General features: G+C 33.0%; 1 protein-coding gene across 1 annotated transcript; it reads left to right on the forward strand.

The window, feature by feature from the left end:
* The first annotated feature begins 1,505 nt into the window (after positions 1-1,505).
* On the forward strand, positions 1,506-6,761 carry LOC114752259 (uncharacterized). The gene is made up of 7 exons (XM_028940986.1): positions 1,506-2,133; positions 2,229-2,390; positions 3,389-3,499; positions 3,940-4,065; positions 5,232-5,357; positions 5,586-5,908; positions 6,011-6,761. Exons 1-7 carry the CDS (start codon positions 1,506-1,508, stop codon positions 6,599-6,601), a joined length of 2,067 nt encoding a protein of 688 aa, XP_028796819.1. The 3' UTR covers positions 6,602-6,761.
* Positions 6,762-10,350: the final 3,589 nt, after the last annotated feature.

Genomic DNA, 10,350 nt, shown 5'->3' on the forward strand with positions numbered 1-10,350 from the left:
TTTATTAATTTAAAAAATTAAATAAAAATAAGATTTGAAAATTGAGAATTAAAAAAAAAAAAGATGGCGGGCTGGCAAGCTAGCTCGCCAACCAGCTGTGGCGAGTTAGGGTTGGGATTTTTCCAGCCCCCAAAATAGCAGCCCGCACCACATAACTCACAAGTCGTGACGGGCTGGCCCGCAACTCGTGGGTTGGCCCGTATTCCCGGATATAGAAGCCGGAAGCAATTGCAAGTTGCTTTTAACTTTTAGTCTAGAAGTCCATTATGAGTCCATCTACTCAGAGGTCAATCCAAACACTCATTTAAATTAGAAGTTTTTTGTCACGCTGTGAAAGTTAGTTTGGGATTAGCGAAACCCGGACTTGATTCGTTGAGAGAGAAAAGATAGCGATAAGGGCCAAGAGATTGTGCCTGTTTAGGAGAGCTTAAGAAATCCCTTATAAGCATGTTTCATGCAAGTTGAGACAAAATTCCTCTCACATACTTGCCTCATATTCTGAAAATTACTATTAAAAAGTTACTTATAAACTGTTCTAAACAGGTCTTAATAAAAGAGATAAGGATTGAGAGAAGAACGTTATAGATGAGGCAGAGAAAGGAGAGAGAAATTTTTTTTTAATAAATGAGATTTGAAATGTATAAATATACGGAGACATATCGGGTTGCACTGGACCAATTGGTCAGATATCAGTTTGAAACCTGGTCCAACCCGATCTAAAGAGATCGGGCTGGTCTGGTCTGTCTTACTTCGGGCTGCATTTTTTGGGGTTAAGACCGTGTTGGACAATGCACCGGGTTCCAGGTTTAATGCACAGTACTAGAAAAATCTATAATTTGTATACATGTACAGTTTCGTCCAGAAGATGACTAGACTATGCACTGTTCATGTAAGACGCGATCCATTATGTTTATGTCCATCTTCTAGGGTCAGAGCATGCTTTCTGGCACAATGTTGAACGCCCTCGACGCTGGAATACTTTTAGTACCATGTGCTTATTAGCATTGGCAATAATCAAATTGATTAGCAAAAGTTGCAAATTATTAATACTAATAAATTTTTCTTATTTATATGAGAAAATTGGGGACAAATTCTTATTGAGAAATCAAATGATAAATAATACCTAAAGATTTAGTGTAACTTAACTTCTCTTATGTGCAATCTGTCTTTCTTTGTGTGCAATCATCTTCCCTTGTTCCACATCTTTCCTCTGTGTAACTGAAATTTTCTTGTGTGCAATCCATTTTCCACCATGTACAAGTTATATTCATTGTGTGCAAATTAATCTCTTGTATCCGAATGATGTTTGTGCAAACTATCATCCATATGTGCGACTTATCTTTCTTTGTATAAATCATTATCTTAGGGACCATTAGTTAATTAATTTCTCCATGAGGGATTTATCCCGAATTTTTTCTATTTATATTTGACTTATTTTTGGATGTCATATATATATATATATATATATATAATTTTCACCATTTGAATTTAATTTGCAAGGGGCAATGAGTTCATCACCAGTTGACGCCCAGAAAGGAATCCTAGAGAAACTACAAAGTGATGCTATGGCAGCCAGGTGGACAGAAGTATTGGAAACGTACCGGGAAAAAAGGGAGCTTCGCACAGCCCATATAACAGAAACGAAAGACACCGTGTTACACATGGCTGTGTTTCATGGGTCAGACTGGGTGGCATCAAAAATAGTGAACTTAATAGTTAATGAAGAGAAAACTCAGAAAGCTCAAGATAATGAGAAGGTTATGGAGTCTGGAGACAATGAAAAGAGTCCGAATGTGAGCGATGTCCTTGGGGCTAAGAACAACAAAGGCAATACTCCTCTGCATTTAGCAGCTTCTTACGAATGTAGAGCTTATTATGATTCAAGAAAAAGTATTGATATGTCTACGAAGATTGAAGAGGCATACCCGTCCTCAGTTGTTGAGCCCAACAATGCCGGCGAGACGCCTCTCTTCTTGGCGGCTCTTCATGGCAACAGAGAAGTTTTTCTTTGGCTTCATTATCATATCCCTCAAGATCCTTCATCAAGTCGTGATGCTCACTATAAAAGGGACGACAATAATGACACCATTAATGATAGCATTCTTCACTGTGCAATTGCAGGAGGGCATATTGGTAAATACAAACTGTCATTCATCCTTTCATATATTTCCATGTTTAATGTAATATTTACTCAAGTGCATATGGCTTGGTTTGGTTTGGTTTTGCAGATGTGGCGATCGAAATACTTCACCTTTATAAAAATCAAGAGATGACGATCATGCGCAATAAGAATGGATTGTATCCACTCCATATCTTAGCGGCAACCCCTTCAGCTTTCAAAAATACTGATCTTGGTGGTCGATCTTTCATTGTTCGTCTGCTTTATCACTGTAGGTACATTGTCTTTCTGTGATTTCATGCTTGCTATTACGGCAAATTTTTATCCTTTGTATCCAAACAAGCCTTCATATCACGCATTTTAAGCTTCTCATAACAAGAGCGAATCAGATCTTGAAAGATTTTTTTGATTCTGCGAGAGGAAACAAACTTCTATAGAACGAGCCTTTTTCGTTGTCTGTGCCAGAGGTACGCCTATGGGGCGTTGGATTGGGGTGAGAAATGAGCGTCAGCAGTAGTGAGTCTTAAATTAATCCATTTTTAATATATTAAGAGTAAAATTATGCACTAAATACTTTAAGATGCTGATGCATTTTCAGAAATATGTCAAGGTAGTTCAAACTTATATTTTAATAAAGGTATCATTTTTATAGATAACAGCTTGTAAAGAAAGAGATTAATATCATTCCTATTATAGCAGGCGCAACCACGCAAGCAACTAAGGATTGAAAATAGTAAAAATATTGTTATGTATTTTAATCATTATTTCTATTGATTTGCTCCTTTTAATATATGCAATTACAATAGATAATTTATGAAAAAAAAATCATAAATTTAGAATACAAACTAAATTAGGATCTTATATTTATGATTAAAATTAATCCCTCAAATAGTTTTATATTTAGGAGGAGGAATAGTATTAAGTACTCTGCAAGGGCTATAAAATTGTGCTTGGATTGTAGTTTCTTTGAAGTGTAATCGGAAGAATGACTATAAATTTAGTACTCATTTTCCTATTTGGCACTGAAGTCTTAATAAAGTCCCAAGTTAATACTAACCTTCTTAAGAAGTTCACAGTTGTCATTATTCCATTGCAATTATAATTTTTGTTTCTTATAAATTTATATATTTGTGTGTACTGCAAAAGCATCGTATCCTTTATTTTTCAAAAATGAAAATACCAATTTATCATATACGTATCCGTTTTGATTCACGTATTCCAAAAGTATCTTATGGTTACGAGTGGCTTGGTTGCTTGGAACTTTGGAAGGGTTTAAAGTTAAGAAGGAGCAGGCCACGACGGAGGAAGCTATATTCCAACAACGTGAACACGAAGCACGCCTCCTCTTCGCTATGGTTGAATTGTTGCTTTGTAGTATAGGTAATTAAGTACGATTTACTAGCAATTGTTCTTCATTTATTTGAGTCACATTTCCAACATATATATGAATGTTGTCTTCACTCCTCATTTCTTAATTCAACAAAAATTCTAGGTCAACAAAACTTAGAGGGTACTTGTTTAGGAAATACTCCTCCAGTTCTTAATGTATAGGGCTTATTTGGAGAGTTGATTTTGTTTTTACATATAAGACCTATTTAATATATTTATTAATTTTTCTCAAATTAACCCCATTGATATTTTTCTAATAATAATCAAGTAAAAGAGAGAGAGAAGGAATTCAAGAAGATCAGATGCTTAGGGTGTTTTAAAAAAAATCATATTAATTAATTTAACTAAAATCTTTAATCTAGTTAAATTAGTTAATTATGTCTTATATTAAAAGCTAGAGGAGTAATTAATTTTGTGACTCATATTTGCAGGTTGTGTTGACTCACTATCCTCATCTTGGGTGAATAAGATGCGAATTCTAATTGGTCTGTTGTGGGTTTCGGCCTTGTTCCTGCTGCTCCCCCTAATCATCTTTGAGTTCTTATTTTCAGCAGCAGGTACATGATGTTAATGTGCATTTAACTAAGAGATACATGTCTTCTTTATTAAATGAAAATCGTGTGTATATAAGCACATGGATATGATTTATATGCCTATATCTATCTCTATATCGACGGGAAATACACAGACACACACACACACGAGCACACTACAATTCGCAGCGAACTCAGCCCAAACCAATGATTACAGAGAGAAGGAACACAGATAAGAAACTAGGTGGTCAATACTTCATTGAACCAGAGTTGGACAGCATATCATGTAAATCTATTTTGGGCCTCAATTATAACATTAGTAGAATACCAACAACGCACAAAACCCTTGGATCTATACAACATGTTTTGGTGGGATTAGTTACATGAAGTGTATGACATCATTTTATGCTTTATCAACAATTACATTTTTTTGATAAATTGTTAACCAAACAATCTGATTATCAATAGTGTCATTGACCATTCTCTTTGGTCCACATTAAATGTTCAAACCACATTAAATGATTTCTACCATTATACCTCTGTAATTTTTGTTATCCCTTTAAATTCCAGCATTCATTACCATAAAGTATTGATGGTTTTTTAGTAGTTATATTCTAATAAAAATTATTGCTGCCTCACACATATCTTGTGTAGCTTTAATATGTGCAACATGAAAACCTTTCTTTTCCAAGGCTTTCCAAAGTACATTTCTTAGTACATGACTATAAGCTTTTTCTAAGTCAATGATAACAAGATATAATTTTCTTAGCATTTGATGCTTTTGCATTAACCCTTTGGTAAATAGATCATTTATATTGTTAATAAATTATTTTCTTTGACATATTATTCTTAGTACATTTCATTGAAGTATTATAAAGCTGTTGCAAATGATGATTCATGTCACGGTATACTTTTATTTTAAATGTATCCTGTGTACTATAATGAGTTGATGACTATATTTTTATTTGCAGTGAAACTGTTGAATATAACAGTACTTATAGTCATATGCTGCTCAGTTGAAATTTAAATTTAAGAAAAATCCTAATAATATTGATGTGTTAAACTCAATGACTCTACATAAAAGTTTAAACAAACATATTTTGTTTTAATCATACATAATTATAAATTATTTGTAAATATTATTTTCTAAAAATATTTTGCTCCTACTAACTCGGGGTTCTTATTCCTAGGGAATTGGTTACTTCGGATACGAAAATTGAAGGAGAAGCATAAATGGTCTCTTCAAATATTGGAACAATTTCTTCAACACCCTTCCTGTGGAAATATCTCAGAAAAACCATACGAAGTGGACAGCGGTAAAAAGTTTTATTTAAACTGGAAGCATCAGTTCATAAAGCATTATTCATTTATTATAAACATATAGAACGTGACATCTTAGGACGAGTAATTAATCATTCTTGACCTTCACCGTGCGATCACTTGATGATAAAATATTGAATAAATCACATCAATATCATTCTTGAATAAATTGCTGCAATAGCTACAATTTAATTTTGTGATTCGGACTGTGAATGATTGGATAGAGGCAGGGTCTAAAATAGTTGTTGAGACACCACTAATCATTGCTGCTAAGAATGGTGTGAGAGAAATGGTGGAGGGAATCCTAAAATCATTTCCAAATATGAAGAAAGCTGAGAATGATGAGGGAAAGAACATAGTTTTATTAGCAGTAGAAAAGAGGCAGACCAAGCTGTATCAGTTTTTGCATGGATGTTCCTACCTTGACGATGCTGCATTTAGTAAAGTGGATAAAGATGGAAATACTGCATTGCACTTGGCAGCCAAGCTGGGGGTCAACCTAAATATGCAAACAACTACAATGGTAGAGGAATACAACTGGTTTGATGTGCGTATCTATTTTCTATTAAAATTTCTTTGGCTTGTCCATGAGGTCTAATCAAAATGTTGGGTAAATAAACATGGTGTATGCTTAAAAATGGTGATGCAGTTTGTAAAAAATTCAGTGCCTTGTGAATTGTGGGAGAAATACAACAATGATGAGAAAACAGCAGAAGAAATCTTTAGAGTAAGTTACAAGGAACATATGAGAAGTGACAGACAATGGTTGAATCAGACCTCACAAACATGTTCTGTGGCATCGACCCTAGTTGCATCCATGGCCTTTTCTTATGTTGTGTCAGAGCATTTCGATGAAAAGAACTACTCATCACTTGTGGCCCTTTCCTTGTCCCTCACTTCCACCATCTCCTTCTTGGCCATACTTGCTTTTCGTTCTCAATCTCTTATCTTTTGGAAATACGCACCTTTCATGCTTCAAATTGCTATTTTGACCATGTTCGGTTCCATTGTTGCTTTGTGGATCTCTCTCATGCTCCTTGGCAAATCTTTAACAACTTACGCAATTCTTGGCTCGCCAATCGCTATCCTTACCATTCTATCACTACCCATCTTCATTGGTCCTACGTTAATGGCTTTGTTTACCAAATATCCACCCCCTAACCGCACCACCACAAGTGCCATCCGCTACCGAAGGCTCCAGAGAAAGGAAAATGAAACAGATTCGAAGCCGCAAAATTAAGCGTGTGTGATTTGATACATCTTTCTATTTCTCTCTTGTTTGCAGTGATGTGTGCGCAATATTTAGAGCATACTCTTTCAATGTCTGAGAACTGTTCTTGGAGAGGTTTTGTGATAATTATCCCTTGGACCTTACTTATGTAACTTCTTTTATGGGCTGCTCTTGGTGATGCTAATCCGACTTGCGGCCTTGTCGTTTTAGTCTTTAGTTACTTTCATTAATGAAATCATGAGCTTGAATAGACAGGGAAGACAAGGATGCACATGATGATCAACTGATCTAATTCTAACATATACCTTGACTTGAGCAAATTGAGCAATTCAATTGAACTATTGGGATGATTATCATTTGTAACTGCTGGGTAGATATTACTTTATTATTATGATGATTCATGATTATATTTAAAAAGTGGAGATAATTAATGATTATATTATAATTGATTTAGATTTTGAATTCAACATGGGCTATCATCAGTTAGTAGGAATGATAATATGCCTATCACACACTCGGCCAAACGTAGCATATTCATTCAGTGTAGTGACTCCATTTTTCCATAAACCAAGCAAAGATCACATGCATGGGAGCTATGATCCGAATAAAACAACCCAATGATCCATTTCTAGATGCATACTTCATGTTTGGGGGAGGAAACCTCACTTCCTAGAGAAGGTAAAAAACAAAAAGTATTACTTCTTGTCCTTAATATAAGAACTAGTTGACTAATTTAAGTAGATTAAAAAATTAGTTAATTTAGTTACTTGTAATAAATAGATGTTATTTTTGTTAAAATGCCTTTACTAATCATGTGCATTAGCTATAATTACTATTTGATAGAATCTTTAACATGTGAACTACTGTAATGACTACTTTGAAAAAAAATGGATAAATATAATAAATAAAATAAATTGGGATCTTATATTTAAGGTCAAATTGAAAGTCAAACTAACTTTTATATTAAAGACAAGAGCCAGTGATTTAGGGGGATGGCTCATGGCCCATGCGAATTGCTTTGTATCAAAGGTGTATTTTGAATGATCGGGGCCTTTCTGCACGTATGATGAGCATATGAAACCTGAATGTGATAATAAGGCAGCAACTGAAATTGCTCAGAACCCAGTCCAACATCATCACATGAAGAAGAGAGATATCAAGGATTTTGATCTTGTTCCGGAACACCGTCAAGACATCCTGCTTCTTCATGAAGTCGCCGTCACTAGCAAATGACGAATCTGAAGCTGAAATGGAAGGGAAATTTTAACTTTTGCATAGGCGCATTTTGGTCAGAAAATTTTTGTTCCCAAGGTACAATTTACATTCCCTGGGTGGTGGGAGAGCTCATTTTCAAAGCTATCAGCTATATAACATGTACCAAGCATGTCAAGCATGGATTCTCTTAACGACTTCGATTCCTCATCTCCCGTTACCTTACCAAACACATCCACATATAGATTACTTCCAATAATTTGCAGCTGAGATTTTAAATTTGCATGTATATGAATTAATATTACATTACTACTTATATACTTAACACTACATTAATTGTTGCTCCTTCAATCCACAGTGTAGCTTAATCCACAATATAAGTCCAATTTGATATCTAAAGTATTTAATTTTTTTTCTTGTCTTTCATTCTATAGAATTATCTTGGCCAAAAATTCTATGGAGTTAAATTTTATAAGTAATTAATTCATTACAATCATTGTAGTTTGACTTTTGACAAGCATATATTTAAAAATTTTTACAATTTTTTAAAATATTTAATTATATATGGAGCTTGTTTTAAACAATTTTTTTGGTCTACATGTGGCAATTAAACCATTAAAGCCGACTTTTCTATTGTGAAAAGCCATGAAAATTCATTTTAGCTCATGCTTCCGGTGGCTTTTAAGGGCTCGTTTGGAACAGCTTATAAGTAGCTTTTCAATAGTGATTTATGGAATACGAAGTAAGTATGTGAAAACAGTTTTATCTCAATTTACATGAAAACGTCCTTGTAGTGGATTTCTTAAGCGCTCCCAAACAGGCACTAAGAAAACAAGCTTTTGGACAAAAAGTTAAGGGTATGTTTAGATTAGCAATAGTGTAAATAACCTTTTTCAATCTGATTTTTACAAAAGTCAAATTGGGTAAAAGTCAGACAATACAATACAATTTATGTTTAAATTTACTTTTAAAAAGTCAGTTTGAAAAATTACAATTTGTTTGGATGATTAATAAAAAAGTAATTTTAGATATAAAATGACTGAAAATGATATAAATTTTATTAAGTAATACATATTTAATATTACATGTATATAATGTGGCAATAGTAAAAGAAATATTGAAAATAAAATTATTAAAAATAAAAAATTAATTTATTATTAGAAAGAAATCAAAAACACTAAAATACTTAATTAAATATATTTAATAAATAAAAAAATATATATGAATTAGAAATCATACAACTATAGTATTTTTAAAGTAAGTGCCAAAAGCTTTTGGCTGTTTGCTCATATTTACTAGTCTATTTATTTCCTCAACTTGGTCTTTCTTATGAAAATTCAAACCGCACCATTGCTCTTCCCGCCGTTAAAAGCAAGATTCATGAGCTTCATTCCACGAGTCTACTTGGGACCCAAAAGTCGATTGTACGAATGAGTTTTTTTTGCTGCAAAAAAATGTAAGTGAGTTGGGTTTAGACGTGGGGATGCAAGTCTGGGCCTCTAAACATGATCCAAATACTAAAATTTAGACGTGACATGACAAAAAGAAATCAACAAGGGAATTATAATCAAGTTTAAAAAAATTAATTGCTTTAAAATTTTAAACAGTATGTAATGACATGTTCAAGATAGAAAATGATAATAGGTTCATATTAATCAATTATCAGAAATTTTTTTATAATTAAATTTTTTTGAGGACTTCATGATAACTCTCTCATCAATTATTTTCTCTTTCGGTTTCTTATTCCTTTTTTCACCGCGGAGTTTCCTGGTCGTTAATCCAGACCAATAAAGATTATTATTATTATTATTATTATTGTTATTATTATTTTCACTTTTGTCAAGAAGGAATGGAGAGCAGAGTCAGAGCCAGATTCTTAGGGTAACAATAACAATAACAATAATACACCATAAATATTTTGTCATCATATTATACTATACATACTACTTCTGATCCTAATTATAAGAACTAATTGACTAATTTAAAAAGATTAATAAAATATGTTAAGTTAGTTATTTGAAATAAACAAGTATTGTCTTTTCTAAAATATCCTTGCTAAATGTATTAGTTAGAACTACTATTATTAGAAGAACCACCTTAAAAAAATGCATAAATATTATAGACAAAATGGATTGTGGTCTTATACTTAAGATCAAAATAAAAGTCAAATAAGATTTTATATTAAAAATTTAAGTTTGTCCAAACGTAAGCAGGCTTAAGTTGATGTAAAAAAACCATATATCAATCGGATAAAATCCGACTTAATAATAAATATATATTTACATAAGAAATTTGTGCATGCAAAATTAGAACTATTTTTATACAAACAGATTTTTTTTGGCCGCTATATAAATAGTTTTTTAACCTTACACACTAGTAACATTAGATCGATTTGGAATTGAATGGAAACTTTTGTGTTGTCCATATTTATGAGTTGATAAATGCAATGGCCTTCCACTATGCCATTGAATTATTGAGATCCACCATAAGTGGTCCTGCGGCCAATATGCCCGGTGAAAAGTACAATTCCGGTCGTTATTTTTGGT

Source organism: Neltuma alba, unplaced genomic scaffold (assembly GCF_004799145.2).
Source record: "Neltuma alba isolate B1F8T4 unplaced genomic scaffold, ASM479914v2 tig00007302_pilon, whole genome shotgun sequence".
Lineage (NCBI taxonomy): Eukaryota > Viridiplantae > Streptophyta > Magnoliopsida > Fabales > Fabaceae > Neltuma > Neltuma alba.